The sequence below is a fragment of the Schistocerca serialis genome, chromosome 5 (genome assembly GCF_023864345.2).
Source record: "Schistocerca serialis cubense isolate TAMUIC-IGC-003099 chromosome 5, iqSchSeri2.2, whole genome shotgun sequence".
NCBI classification, from domain to species: Eukaryota; Metazoa; Arthropoda; class Insecta; order Orthoptera; family Acrididae; genus Schistocerca; species Schistocerca serialis.
Window position 1 is genome coordinate 820,390,391 of NC_064642.1, and position 15,884 is coordinate 820,406,274.

General features: G+C 41.0%; 1 protein-coding gene across 1 annotated transcript in view; it reads right to left on the minus strand.

Moving 5' to 3' along the window:
• Positions 1-500: 500 nt before the first annotated feature.
• The window catches only part of LOC126480807 (unc-112-related protein-like), a 606,017-nt gene continuing 590,633 nt past the window's right edge, over positions 501-15,884 (minus strand). Inside the window, exons 9-10 of the mRNA XM_050104130.1 lie at positions 15,289-15,525; positions 501-2,622 (exon numbers count right to left, since the gene is read on the minus strand). Coding sequence (XP_049960087.1) covers positions 2,422-2,622; positions 15,289-15,525 — 438 coding nt within the window. The 3' untranslated portion in view covers positions 501-2,421. The remainder of the gene's footprint in view (positions 2,623-15,288; positions 15,526-15,884) is intronic.

The window sequence follows — 15,884 nt, forward strand, 5'->3', positions numbered from 1 at the left end:
CTGTTTGTCACAAAAGTACTGAGCTGAAGCCAACAACAGTTCTTCCAAATAACTGGAAAATGAAGCATAATTCCTGAAGGAAATCAGTGCTCTTTCAACTATAAGGCACACTGCTTAAACTGGATAACAGTAATATCATTCGAAATGTAGAACATAAAGCTAAGAACTGCTTATAGAATTTCTTTTTGGGGAACATTACAATCACATCTGAGTTAGTGCACCATTAATTACATCATCAAATGCTACTGTCACAATTTTTGCAACATTTATCAAAATTTTTCGAATTATAGAACCTTCGAATTTCCAGAACTGAAAAAACAGAGTACATTGATGTTCCAACCCATTTTTGCACTTTTTGTTACATACAGCTACCATCCTACTTGATTACATGTTAATTATAAATTTGATTACATGTTAATTATAAATTTTAACCTTGATTTTAGTGTCTGACATGGAGGTTTTATCAAAATCATTGCAACTGAAAAACTGGCCAGCTAAACTGTTGTTATTAGGCTTTATTCAAAAGTGCTGTAACATCACAAAATACTGTTCCATTTACATTTTGCCTCTTTGGTCTCTGTATAAGTACACTTAAATGGTCTTCGAGAAGTGGATGTCAGCTCAGTATATAGAGGAATCTTACTACTGTTTACATTTACACACAAATGCTAAGTAATTATTTCTGTTGCTTCCATTCTCACTGTTACCATACATGATGCTCTTTCATGTGTACATTTTTTTATTTATGTTCCAAGTACTTACAATTGTAACAGTTACATTAACAGGAATATAAAATGCCATATTTTAACAGGTATACACCAAAATCTAACGAATATAAATAACAATTTACTTCAAATTTATGTTACAATATGTTAAATATATTTACATATAAACACTGTTCACTAATACAATTAATCAGAATATCTCTTTCATTATAATTCACTATAATCATTTCCGGGAATTGATGTTATCATTTACAGGTTTTGCTCATAACATTATCAAACTCTTATACATTAAGTTATTTTATTATTATTGCATTTATTATTAGAAAATTAAGAACTTTGAATGAAATAATGTATTTTCCAAGTAATGACTGTAAACAACTGTCACCAAATTTAGAAATATTCTTGTGCATTACCTGTGGATACTGGATGGGAATGACATTACTGACAGAGAAAATTTTCTGTGTAATGAAAAGGTGATTACACTTAGATAATTTGTTTACTCATACACATTGCATTTCAGGTTCTGTGTTTGCTTTACTAGGTTCTATTTCATTATTGATGCCTAATTGCAGTAATCCCACTGAAATGTCGTTAGTGACCATTGTCAGTTTAAATGAAGTGTACTTCGAACAAAGTGTTGTATGACAACATTTGACATGTCTTATACTGGTCTTCAGAATCAGGGTGCTTGGTCTGTTCTTTTGTTAAAGGCGTGAAACTAAGATAAACAGTAATTAAAAAGCAAAATCCAAGCCACAGAACCTAAAATATCTTATGAATCTCCAAATACAACATCTTTGACTCATCCCATCCTTTTCTTTTACAATTCATTTGCATAATACATTACAAAATGAACTGATGAAATTAATGAAAATGTTTTGTCCATAATCTTTCACAGGACCATAAATTCTCTGGTGAACAGAGAAAAAAAATACATTTTCGATTCTAGGTAAATCTTACATCAAACCTCATTTGTAGACTTTTTATCAGGAAATCTTCTGAGTTACAGAATCATAATGGTAACTACCATAAATATTGCTACACACAGCTCGTGAATATAGGAGAACAATAGTCACTGGCTGATCACTGAATGTGACAAACACTGAAAACAACTGTCCTATGGAGTCAATTTCACCTATCACTGGATATAACACATTACTAAGGAAACTGTTCATTTTATTTTTTATTATGAGGTTGTTGCAACACAAGCACCGCTCTCTCTCTCTCTCTCTCTCTCTCTCTCTCTCTCTCTCTTAAGAAATTTCATTAAACAAATAAACATATTTGCAGTTACTTCCTAGCTGTATCACCAATTTGAGACTGAATCTTATTTGGTTAGTAAGCTCTTGTAGCTGATTTTATATCAGATTCTTAAACCAAACCTAATGCAACAACAAGAAAAAACATGAAGCCAACATTACAATATAATAATGGCAAGTCTCATTTAAAAAAACCAGCCTGATGAACATCCAACAATTTGAAATATATTATTGCTCTTTGTTACAGTAAACTTTATTTAAACTTCAAAATTTTCAAACATTAAAAATACTTCTCTTTTAAAAATAATGTTGCCAAAGCTCATATTAAATGTCTTATTTCAACTTTGATCATATATATGTTCACAGTTGTAGAAGGCACCTTGTTGCATGTTTACTTGTGTCTTGCATTTACGTAAAAAAATGTTCTAGTTGGCGACTCAGACCCACCCACCAGTCAATTTGTGGAACATTTCTTCATTGAGTGTCTGATTTGCTTCCTTGGATCTCATAGACAAAAATATATATCCTCCAATGAATTCATGGATAACTTTGCAGTCAGCTGAGAGACAACTGAAAATAATGTTTTCCTCTTCAAACTGGACCATCATGTGTTTAACTTCCCAGTTAACATTCCATGCCTGTAAAATATGTAGAAGTGTGTAATTTGATATTTGGCATGTACCTAATAATAGTGAAATCATGATTTTTTGACAGCAGGGTGTCCAGCAGAGGAGTCTCTGATTTCAAAATAAATATCTCAAAAACTAAGATGAATAGATGAGTGTAATAAATGGTATCGTTATTGTGAAAGCTGTAGGAATTTTATACAGACGTTTCAAAATACACAGTGCCTATAAATAGTGTGCTGCAAGTCAAAGCAATCAGTTCCACTGCTGAAATGTGGCAGGAGGTTAGCACACTGAAAGAAGAGGTTGAAATCATGTATTCCATTGAACAATGTGTTTCTGTGGTAGTGGAATACCACAGGTTAGAATGCAGTCCTGTGGAATAAGGCACAGCTTTGAAATGCGATTTAATGTTCCAAGACCATTTGCGAGTTCTTCAGCAAATTTCACCAGACAGGCAGTGTGGCTGATGATCTCTGTAGTTACTCCTGAAAATGTCGCCACGGTTTCTGGAAATATTCAGCAAAATTCATGGAAATCCATTTGAAGAATTGCAGCAGAGACTGGTTTGAAGCGTTCCAGCACCCAGCAAATTCTGAGACTTACGTTACTCATGTTTCCATTCGAAATCCAAAGCCACCAGGCTATACCTGTGTGCAAAGGGGTGACTTTGCGAACCAGATTCTCACAATGATTAATAATGAAGAATTTGCTGTTGACTTCATGTGGCTCACAGATGAAGCACACTTCCACCTGAATGAGTTTGTGAATAAACAAAAGTTATGGTGTTCCAAAAATCCCCATTTGTGTGAAATGAAGCCACTGTTCTTCCCATAGTTACTGTTTGGGCTGTGGTACACAGCAGAAGCATTTTTGCCCTTTTGTCAAGCAAGAAACTCTCAATAGAGAATATTAATTGTCATTTTGGAACAGTTTCTCACCACAGAGCTAGCGCTGGAAGACCAACCGGGCCCCAATTAGTTTAAGCAATATGGAGCCAGACAACATCACACCAAACAGGAATTACACTTTCTTGATTAATACTTTGGCAACAGACTCACTGTGTTGGATTATTGCAAATTTACTGGTGCAGTGATGGATTTGCCTCCACATTCATCCAATCTGACTCCTTGTGACTACATTTTGTGGGCACACAGAAAGACACACTCTACTGGAACCATCCCAACACGATGAATGAGCATGAATTGGTGATCTCTGTTGCATCTGAGGCCATTTCCATTGAGACACTACAGGATGTGGTGGAAAACTTCATTGTCCATTTGCTCCACCTCCCTACTCTTTGTGGTGGATATTTTGAAAAAATTGTGATGTGATGAGTTTCATTATGCACACTGATAATGTACAAGCTGCACAGGATACAGCACCATCTGTCAGCAGCTTTTTGAACTATTTCAAAACTTCTATACACAGCTTTCCCAAAAAATATACCTTTTGTTGCACTCATCTATTGATCTTAGTTTCAAAGATATTTAATTTTGAAATCATGGACTCCTTCACTGGATATCCTGTAAATATAGTATTCATTCCACTTCACTGCTGGTTCATTGATACATCAACTGGTTTTCATGGTTATATTGAAAAACAGCTGCAAAGTTATTTTTATTTAAAAATAACATGTTTCACCACAGTTAGGCATCATCAAATTGTCTAAATGGGGAAAAAGTTGCTAACTAAATAACTATCCTGTAGCAATATTATGAAAAGGAAAGTTGCGACTCACCACATAGCGGAGATGCTGAGTCGCAGTTAGACACAACAAAAGACTGCCACAATATAAGCTTTCGGCCAACAAGGCTCTTGTCGAAAATAGATGACAGTCACAGACACACACACACACACACACACACACACACACACACACACACCTGATTCCAGCCTATGGCAGCAGTGCATGATGGGAGTGGCAACTGGGTGAGGGTAAGGAGGAGGCTGGGGTGGGGAGAGGGAGGGATAGGGGTAGGGGTAGGCAGGGTAGGGGTCGGGAACAGTGAAGTGCTGCTGGGGAGCAAGTAAGGATGAGGTGGAGAGGGTAGGGCTGTTAGGTGCAGTTGGGAGGTTACACATATGGCAGGGGAAGAGGAGGGGAGGGGGGGGGGGGGTAGTGGAAAAGGAGAGAAGTAAAAAGATTGGGTGTCTTGGTGGAATGGGAACAGGGAAGGGGCTGCATGGGAGACAAAAATGACTAACAAAGTTTGAGGCCAGGAGGGTTACATGAACATAGGACATATTGCAGGGAAAGTTCCCACCTGCAAAATCCAGAAAATCTGGTGTTGATGGCACAGGCACAGGCTGTGAAGCAGTCATTGAAATGAAGGATGTCATATTTGGCAACATGCTCAGCAACAAGGTGCTTGTTTCTTGGTCACAGTTGCCATTCATACAGACAGACAGCTTGTTGGTTGTCATGCCTACTTAGAATGCAGCACAGTGGTTGCAGCTTAGCTTGTAGATTACATGACTGGTTTGAGAGGTAGCCCTGCCTTTGGTGGGATTGGTGATGCTTGTGACCAGATGAAGTAGGTGGTGGTGGGAGGATGTATGGGACATGACTTGCATTCAGGTCTATTACAGGGATATGAGCCATGAGGTAAGGGTTTTGAAGCAGGGGTTGTGTAGGGATGGACAAGTATATTTTGTAGGTTCGGTGGACAGCGGAATACCACTGTGCGAGGGTGGGAAGGATAGTGGTCAGGACATATCTCATTTCAGGGCATGACAAGAGGTAGTTGAAACCCTGGCAGAGAATGTAATTCAGTTGCTCCATTCCTGGGTGGTAGTTACAAGGGGAATGCTCCTCTGTGGCCAGACAGTGAGACTCTGGGAGGTTGTGAACGTCTGGAAAGATAAGGCATGGGAGATTTGTTTTGGTACAAAATTGTGAGGATAATTATGTGACTTCTGAAATTTTCCCAGCGTATTTCTTCTTCTAATAATTTCCGGGTATGCAGCCGGATCCCGTCGACATTCTGCCACGATATTTCGGCCCAGAGACGTCCGGCCATCATCAGGTGAGTACACAACTACTGAAGAGCCCAGGTGCAGTCGCGGTATTTATGCCGAATCTCGCACATGCGAAATGTACTGGCATCCTACAGCGCATGCGTCAGGTGTTGACATGCGCAACATAGCTGAGTTGTACTTGCTGCCCTCGGTGGTGAAAAAAAAAGGTTCATCTAGTCATTGAGTATCGAATGACACTGTCGATTCCGCTATGATTGTATAATTTTAATAACAGGATTCCAATTTTTATCCAGCTGAAAGCCGTTGTCACGATTTATAAGATTATTGGCAAGACGTATTTCCACTGATTCCTTGATTACGGAATCCCAAAAACCGGAAACCGGGGCTAAAATTTTTGTTCCATTGTATTCCATTGAATGTCCCAATGAAATACAGTGCTCTGCTACTGCCGATTTTGACGGTTGCCGCAGACGGGTGTATCTTTCATGTTCTATACATCGTTCATGGACAGTTCTTGTCGTCTGGCCAATATATGCAGAGCCACATTCACAGGGAATTTTGTAGACGCCTGCTTTCTTCAGTTGTAAATCATCTTTAACGGATCCAACCAGGGCCCGGTTCTTTGCTGGTGGACGGAAGATAACCTTGATTTTATTTTTCTTCAGTAATCGGCCTATTTTCGAAGACACATTCCCGGCGTATGGAAGGAACGCAGTTGATTTAAAGTCGTCATCTGCGTCCTCAGTGCGTTGCTTCTTGTTATGATAGTTGTGCATGGCCTTCCTTATTTGGCGAGAAGTGTAGCCATTCTCTTTGAAAACCTTCTCCAAGTGTTCTAATTCTGCGTGGAGGTTCTCATCATCCGATATTATATGCGCTCGATGTATTAAGGTACTGAGAACACCGGCTGTTTGTGCTGGGTGATGGCAGCTTCACGCCTGGAGATACAGATCTGTGTGAGTCGGTTTCCTGTACACAGAATGTCCTAATGACCCATCAATTTTATGGCGTACTAGCACGTCTAGAAATGGTAAAGTGCCCTCTTTTTCAATCTTCATTGTAAATTTGATGTTCTCATGTAATGAGTTTAAGTGATGAAGGAATTTCTCCAGTTCCTGTCTGCCATGAGGCCATACAGCAAAAGTATCATCTACGTACCGCCAGAAGACCGTACCGCCAGAAGACCGTAGGCTTTAAAACAGCAGACTCAAGTGCTTTCTCCTCAAAGTCCTCCATAAAGAGATTAGCTACCACAGGCGACAAAGGGCTCCTCATGGCGACGCCGTCTGTTTGTTCAAAGAATTCGTCATTGAATAAAAAGTACGTTGAGGAGAGTATATGTTCAAACAAAGCCGTCATTTCTGCACTGAATAAGTTACCAATAAGATGTAATGATTCCATTAAAGGCACTTTGGTAAAAAGTGAGACCACATCAAAGCTGACTAATAAATCCGAGCTGCTAAGCTTAACTTCCTTCAAGTGACTGACAAAATCCTCAGAATTACGTATATGGTGGCAACACTTACCCACATACAGCTTTAGTAATGAGGCCAGATATTTTGCTGTAAAATAGGTCGCAGCACCAATATTACTCACTATTAATCGTAGTGGGGCACCATCCTTGTGTATCTTCGGAAGACCGTAGAGTCTTCGTGGTACTGCATTGTGTGGTCTCAATCTCTTGATAACTTGTTCAGGTAGAGAACAGTCGTTCAAAAGGGTAGTAGTTTTCCTTGATATTCGGCTTGTTGGGTCCTTTTCAATTCTACAGTACGTAGAATCATTTAGCTGACAATGTAGCTTCTCGTTGTAGGCTTCTCTTGGCAGAAGAACTGTGGCGTTACCCTTATCCGCAGGCAGTACGACCGTGCTAGTATCTTCTCTCAGGCTGCGGAGAGCAGCTCTTTCAGCTGGCGAGATGTTACTCCGTTGTGGCGCACATTTCAACAACGTTCGGCAAGATTCATGTCGAATTTCGTCTGCAGAATCCACAGGGAGACGTCTAATGGCTTCCTCAATGGAACTGATGAAATCCGTTAAAGGCAGTGAGGCAGGTGTAGGAGCGAAGTTTAAACCTTTCGCAAGCACTGACATCGTCACATCATCAAAAGATTTCTCCGTGAGGTTCACCACGGATTGTCCAGAGATAGCTTCTTGCGGCTTTCATGTTACGAGTTGGCTAAACTTCGCACTTTGCCTGTTCGTACTGTCCCTGTGAGCCCAGTCTGCCTTGGCCCAGGATACACCGTCAATCCAGTCCCAACTAAGGGAAGAACATCTTGCTGCAATCTTCAGATGTAAATAAATCAGTTCCATTGAGGAAGCCATTAGACGTCTCCCTGTGGATTCTGCAGACGAAATTCGACGTGAATCTTGCCGAACATTGTTGAAATGTGCGCCACAACAGAGTAACATCTCGCCAGCTGAAAGAGCTGCTCTCCGCAGCCTGAGAGAAGATACTAGCACGGTCGTACTGCCTGCGGATAAGGGTAACGCCACAGTTCTTCTGACAAGGGAAGCCTACAACGAGAAGCTATATTGTCAGCTAAATGATTCTATGTACTGTAGAATTGAAAAGGACCCAACAAGCTGAATATCAAGGAAAACTACTACCCTTTTGAACGACTGTTCTCTACCTGAACAAGTTATCAAGAGATTGAGACCACACAATGCAGTACCACGAAGACTCTACGGTCTTCCGAAGATACACAAGGATGGTGCCCCACTACGATTAATAGTGAGTAATATTGGTGCTGTGACCTATTTTACAGCAAAATATCTGGCCTCATTACTAAAGCCGTATGTGGGTAAGTGTTGCCACCATATACGTAATTCTGAGGATTTTGTCAGTCGCTTGAAGGAAGTTAAGCTTAGCAGCTCGGATTTATTAGTCAGCTTTGATGTGGTCTCACTTTTTACCAAAGTGCCTTTACTGGAATCATTACATCTTATTGGTAACTTATTCAGTGCAGAAATGACGGCCTTGTCTGAACATATACTCTCCTCAACGTACTTTTTATTCAATGACGAATTCTTTGAACAAACAGACGGCGTCGCCATGGGGAGCCCCTTGTCGCCTGTGGTAGCTAATCTCTTTATGGAGGACTTTGAGGAGAAAGCACTTGAGTCTGCTGTTTTAAAGCCTACGGTCTTCTGGCGGTACGTAGATGATACTTTTGCTGTATGGCCTCATGGCAGACAGGAACTGGAGAAATTCCTTCATCACTTAAACTCATTACATGAGAACATCAAATTTACAATGGAGATTGAAAAAGAGGGCACTTTACCATTTCTAGACGTGCTAGTACGCCGTAAAATTGATGGGTCATTAGGACATTCTGTGTACAGGAAACCGACTCACACAGATCTGTATCTCCAGGCGTGAAGCTGCCATCACCCAGCACAAACAGCCGGTGTTCTCAGTACCTTAATACATCGAGCGCATATAATATCAGATGATGAGAACCTCCACGCAGAATTAGAACACTTGGAGAAGGTTTTCAAAGAGAATGGCTACACTTCTCGCCAAATAAGGAAGGCCATGCGCAACTATCATAACAAGAAGCAACGCACTGAGGACGCAGATGACGACTTTAAATCAACTGCGTTCCTTCCATACGCCGGGAATGTGTCTTCGAAAATAGGCCGATTACTGAAGAAAAATAAAATCAAGGTTATCTTCCGTCCACCAGCAAAGAACCGGGCCCTGGTTGGATCCGTTAAAGATGATTTACAACTGAAGAAAGCAGGCGTCTACAAAATTCCCTGTGAATGTGGCTCTGCATATATTGGCCAGACGACAAGAACTGTCCATGAACGATGTATAGAACATGAAAGATACACCCGTCTGCAGCAACCGTCAAAATCGGCAGTAGCAGAGCACTGTATTTCATTGGGACATTCAATGGAATACAATGGAACAAAAATTTTAGCCCCGGTTTCCGGTTTTTGGGATTCCGTAATCAAGGAATCAGTGGAAATACGTCTTGCCAATAATCTTATAAATCGTGACAACGGCTTTCAGCTGGATAAAAATTGGAATCCTGTTATTAAAATTATACAATCACAGTGGAATCGACAGTGTCATTCGATACTTAATGACTCGATGAACCTTTTTTTCACCACCGAGTGCAGCACGTACAACTCGGCTATGCTGCGCATGTCAACACCTGACGCATACACTGTAGGATGCCAGTACATTTCGCATGCGCGAGATTCGGCATAAATACCGCGACTGCACCTGGGCTCTTCAGTAGTTGTGTACTCACCTGATGATGGCCGGACGTCTCTGGGCCGAAATATCGTGGCAGAATGTCGACGGGATCCGGCTGCATACCCGGAAATTATTAGAAGGATAATTATGGTCTGTGAAGGCTTCAGTGAGACCCTCGGTATATTTCGAGAGGGACCGCACGTCACTGCAGATGCAACGACGACCATGGGTGGCTAGGCTGTATGAAAGGGACTTCTTGGCATGGAATGTGGGTGGCAGCTATTAAAGTGGAGGTGTTGTATGTGGTTAGTAGGACTGATATGGACAGAGGTACTGATGTAGCCATCTTTGAGGTGGAGGTCAACATCTAGGAAGGTGGTTTGTTGGATTGAGTAGAGCCAGGTGAAGCAAATGGGGGAGAAGCAGTTGAGGTCATCAGTGAATCCAAACCAGGTGAGGGGTTTAGGGTTCTGGGTGTTTAGGAAGGATTCCTCTAGATGATCCATGAATAGGTTAGCATAGGATGGTGGTATGTGGGTTCCCATAGCCACACTCCAGATTTAGTTGTAGGTAATGCCTTCAAAGGAGAATTAATTGTGGGTGAGGATACACGAGGTGGAATCCAAAATTTTCGGGACTGGTGCTGCCATCTGGAAAGTAGGAGTATTAGATCTTTGCACCACTAGGTGGCAAGAGCTGCATATCTGATGAGTCAGTGTGCAGAGTGGCTTTCAGCTGGGAGGATGTGTTGTGTGTCCACAGTGATTTGCGTAATACTCTGTATTTGTTGTGTGGTGATTTTACGATGGATCCACAAACAGAACAGTGCATGTGTATCAAATTTTGTGCAAATCTCTGATGATCCCACCTTCTTGTCACGGGTTATCATGACAAGAGCTGGATTTATGGTTATGACCCAGAGACAAAGTAACAGTTGTCCCAGAGGAAGAGCCCAGGCTCTCCTAGACCCAAAAAAAAAGCAAGACAGGTGAAAAGCAAAGTGAAAAGCAAGATCATCATTTTCTTTTATGCCAATGGAATTGTGCACAAAGACTTTGTCCCACCCAACCAAACAGTGAATTCCATGTACTACTGTGATGTTTTGTGATGTCTCTGCACAGCGACAACAGCCTGAACTTTGGGGTCAAGGAAACTGACTGGTGCATCACAACAACGCGCCCTGTCACACGTCCTTGCTCACCAGGACCTTTTTGCAAAAAACTACATGGCAGTTGTATCCCACCCACCGTACTTGCCAGATGTGGCACCTTGCGGCTTTGCGCTATTCCCAAAACTGAAACTCAAGTAGAAACGCTGTCGGTTCGACACTCTAGAGAAGTTTCAAGAAGCATTGCTGGCAGTGATAAACACCCTCAAAGAACAGGATTTTCAGAAAATGTTTGACCATGGGCAGAAGTGCTGGGACTGTTGTGTATGTGTGGGTGGGAACTACTTCGAAAGTGATGGTGACCATTAGTCCAGAGGTAAGGTTTTCAACAGATGGCAGCACCAGTCCCGAAAATTTCGGATAGCACCTCATAGTTTGACATGGTAACTATGAAGGAAGTTGTTGGTTTGGAATCCACGGGCTTTAGGAAATTTAATGTTCAACAGTGGTAAGGCCATGGGCATTAGGCATGTTGGTGTAAAAGGAGGTGGCATCAATAGTGACGAACAGGGCACCATGTGGTAAAGGGACAGGAACTGTGGAGAGTTGGTGGAGGAAATTTTTGGTATCTTTTATATAGGAGAGTAGGTTCCAGGTAATAGGCTGAAGATATTGATCCTGCGAGCAGAGATTCTCTCAGTGGTGGCACGGCAACTGGCCACAATGGGCCATCCTGGGTGGTTGGGTTTATGGATTTTAGGAAGCATCTAGAAGGTAGGAGTGTGCGGATTGGTAGGGGTGATCAGAGAAGTGGACTTCAGGGAGAGGTTCTGGGATAAGCCTAAGGATTTGAGGAGGGACTGAAGATCCTGCTGGATTTCTGGAATGGGGTCGCTGTGGCAAGGTTTGTAAGTGGATGTATCTGAGAGCTGGCAGGGTCCTTCCGCCAGGTAATCCTTGTGGTTCCAAACAACAGTGGTGGAGCTACATACTCCAGTCCAGTCACAAACATCACCTATCCCATCAAAGGCAGGGCTACCTGTCAAACCAGTAACGCACAGCATTCTATGTGGCCACGACAACCAACAAGTTGTCTGCATGAATGGCAACTGTGGCCAAGAAACAAGTGGGCCACCCTGTTGCTGAGCATTCTGTCCAACATGACATCCTTCATTTCAATGACTGCTTCACAGCCTGTGCCATGTGAATCCTTCCTACCAACACCAGCTTTTCTGAATTGTGCAGGTGGGAACTTTCCCTGCAATATATTCTATGTTCCTGTAACCCTCCTGGTCTCAACCTCTGTTAGTCATTTTTCTCACCCATCCAGCCCCTTCCCTGTTCCCATTCCAGCATACACAATGCACCCAGTCTTTTTACTTCTCTCCTTTTGTGGCGTCCCCCCCCCCCCCCTCCCTTACTCTCCTCTGCCCTCTGTCTAACCTCCCAACTGCACCTAACTGGCCTACCCTCTTTCCACTTCGTTCTTGTGTGCTTCCCAGCAGCACTTCACTGTCCCACATCCCTACCCTGCTATCCCTCCCCCTCCCAACCAAAGCTAACTAACATAATTTTTATTACAAATGTTCACTGTGTGCACCTTTAGTTATGTGGCACACATCCAATATACAATCCAGTTCTTATGTGCTTAACAAGCCCAGAGTAACGGGAGCAATAGGTGCTTCCGTACTGTGTCTCTACACTGGCAAATCATTAGGTAGGAGCAGAATGTAGTCATGATCATTTATAAAGACCCAAAGGAAAAGGTCACACAGTGTGAGGTCAGGTGAACATGGAGGCCAGTGGAACAGACCTTTGTCGTACTGACTGTTTACAACCAATCCAACGGTCAGGAACTTTAACCCTCAGTCACCCTTGAACAAAGAGATGGCAATGGTATGGGGCTCCATCTTGTTGCCAAGTAAAGTTTTCAGGTTCACCTTCTAATTGGGTAGAGTCATTCTTGCAGCATATCCATATATGTCATCCCTGTTATGGTAGCTTCAGTGAAAAAAATGGTCTTTAAGAACTTGCAAATGCACAATTTGATACAGGACAGACTTCAGACTATTGAGGAAGCACTTTTAGTTTTCATAAGAACTATCTGTAGCTGCAATAGCAATGTGATCTATATGTAGGTATGATACCAGTGTGATAATCCATTCAGGTCACATAGTACAGAATGGTAGCAGATTTGCTCTTTCAGAATATCTCAAGAGACTTTGTGCAGTGCCCTTGTGGAGCACATGGCACTGCCTGAAGCCTGTGAAAACTTGACAAGGGCAACCACAAACTGAGGGTTTATATATATATGACTTCTCATGTACTCAAATGCTACTCTGTATCAGGACACCAAACATATTCTTAAAATAGTGTCAATTGGTGTTTGCCTGCTAACACATAACACATTTGCATGGACAGCAGTCCATGTGTTTACCACTTGCTGTACCAGCAAATCTCAAGATACCTTAAAGGAGGAGGAATGTGTTACTGGCAAAATATAAAATAATAAAGCATGTTTTGCACCTAAGATTATTTATCTCTTGAAAACATTTCTCACTGCTTGCTGCATCTCGTCATGAACTGGAAAAAGTTCTACATTGTGTGGAGATAGAAGAGAACCTGGCAGTTAAAATCTACTCATAAAGACAAATAAATGGAGTTCCAGAGATGTAGTGAATAGCAATAATTATAAATCAGTAACTTCACAGGCTTTACAAAGGGGTAACAAAGGTACCTTGAGTACATACATTTCCTTCTGTATCTTCTTCATCTTTTATCTTATATGTTCTTATTTTCCTTTTCAGATTTTTTCTACCTTATTCTACACTTATCTCATCTGACATTATTGTGCTCCGCACGTATCTATCAGTCAAAAATCATCTCTGGAGTGATCGTTTCCTTACTTTTATCATTAATTTGGATGTCATATATTCCACCCACAACCCCTTTTTTTCTTCATAGTATCAGTCACTTCCTTGGGCCTTGACTGCATTTCCTTCTTCTCCCACTACCTTTGTCTTGTTTGACATTATTTATGACTATTTTTCTGTAAAATTTCAGGAATCAATACTTACTTTGGTTCTGCATATCGATTCAGTTTGTAAATTATACACAAATCATAAAGTACGACTAATCAGATAATACTGCCAAAAATATCATTGCAGGTTTACTAACAGCAGACATTGCCTCTCATCATAATACTTAATGTTGCAACAATAAACAGTTATTCATAGACGTATGTCACAGTCTCCAGTAAAACACACCTTAAGTTGGATAGACAGAATTTATGGGATAATAAATACGTACAGAGCAGATGAAAGAGGCCAGTTTTTAGACTTCAGTTCCATCTGTTTGAAGGATAATTGAAATACAAGGTTGGAGGAATTGCAGGATTTGTGAGGTTCTTGAAATGAGTGAAAAAATCTTAAACAGTTATTCAGTCTGATGTCCTCATAATTTAGTAGTTTCACTCTTATGATGTTAAATATATGTGGATAATACAGTTTTGAAATTAAAGTCTTATATTTCTCATTTAAAGTACTATCAATGCACAGAATAAAATAACATCATGTTTTCTGACTAGTGGTTCCACCCAAACAAAATCCCGCTCCCCTCAGCCACACTGAACACCTTTGTGTATCTTGCACTGTCCGCAAACTCGACTTTAGTAACCTCTATATTTCCTTTCTAATTTCCAATCTCGATATGAGTGAACTCCAACACGTCCCACCAACCCTACACCTGAATACCCTCCCTATTCTCTCCTAACAAAACTGCAATTCACCCAATATTTCCCTCTCAACAGCTTTAATTCTTCCCTGCCCCCCCCCCTTACCCCACACACATACATTAATGCTCTTTATATTCTTCTTTTCCTATTCCTTTCTTTTTCATACCATAGCTTGGTACCATCCCGATCCCATTCTCTTATTTCCACTACTGCCCCTCCCCCCCCCCCCCCTCTTTGTTTTTAATCACAGCTTACAGCCCTTCAGAACTGGTAGCCCCAGTGCAGGTCCTTCCAATTTCAGTGAAAGTAAAGAGCTTTATTTTAAGGTACTTCCCTTTCCCTATTATCTTTTCCTTCTAAAATCAGAAAAGTAGCCAACACTGTTGCTTTTAATGCCATAAATGAAAATAATCGTTTTAATAACTAAAAATCATAGGTAAATGTGTCACCCGTCTATTATAGTAGAAATCTATGTATTTCAAACTATTTCATTGAGGAGTGGGACATTTGTACTGCTGACGACAGCCCCACACCTCGCCTATCCACCACGTTGGAGTGTGAGGGATGAAACAACAATACAGAGGGTAAATGGTGTGGTTTCCTTGAAATGCTCACACGTGCAAGTAATTTATTTCTTTTTACCTTCATTGTATTGTATCTCCAAGTTTTGATGTGATCTCCAGTGTTGATCTCCATTCTCATTAACCTGTTGTAAGCAACTCCAAGCAATTCCTCTTTCTTGTGGCCCATAAATTTCACAATAAACAGTGAGATTCCATATTCAGGAAGTGACTGCCAAGCTTTGATGTAATTCATTTTTGCTTCAATGAGTGGCAGATCTTTCACATTGGCATGAGCCTCCAAAATTCTTTGAACAAGCTGCAAAATAATGTATTATGAATTTGTTAAATTTTAGAATAATTTACTATGGGTCAACACAGTGATTAAATTTATTATCCTCTAGAATAAGCATTTCTAGTTTTCAGAATATAATTAGATGATATACAGGGCAGGGGATTAACATTTAATAGTTTTGGATGGGCACAGCACAAAAGAGAAATGGAGGTAAAATATTTGGTGAACAAGGACTGCAGAAAGTGAAGGATGAGCCTTCTTAACATCTACAATGGATTTCAAATAGTTATAGCAAATAATTTTTCTAAAACCAGAAAGGAAGTTTCTTAATGTCACCCCATTCGCTTACACTTCATACAGTTTACCTTACTCTTTCATTCCTT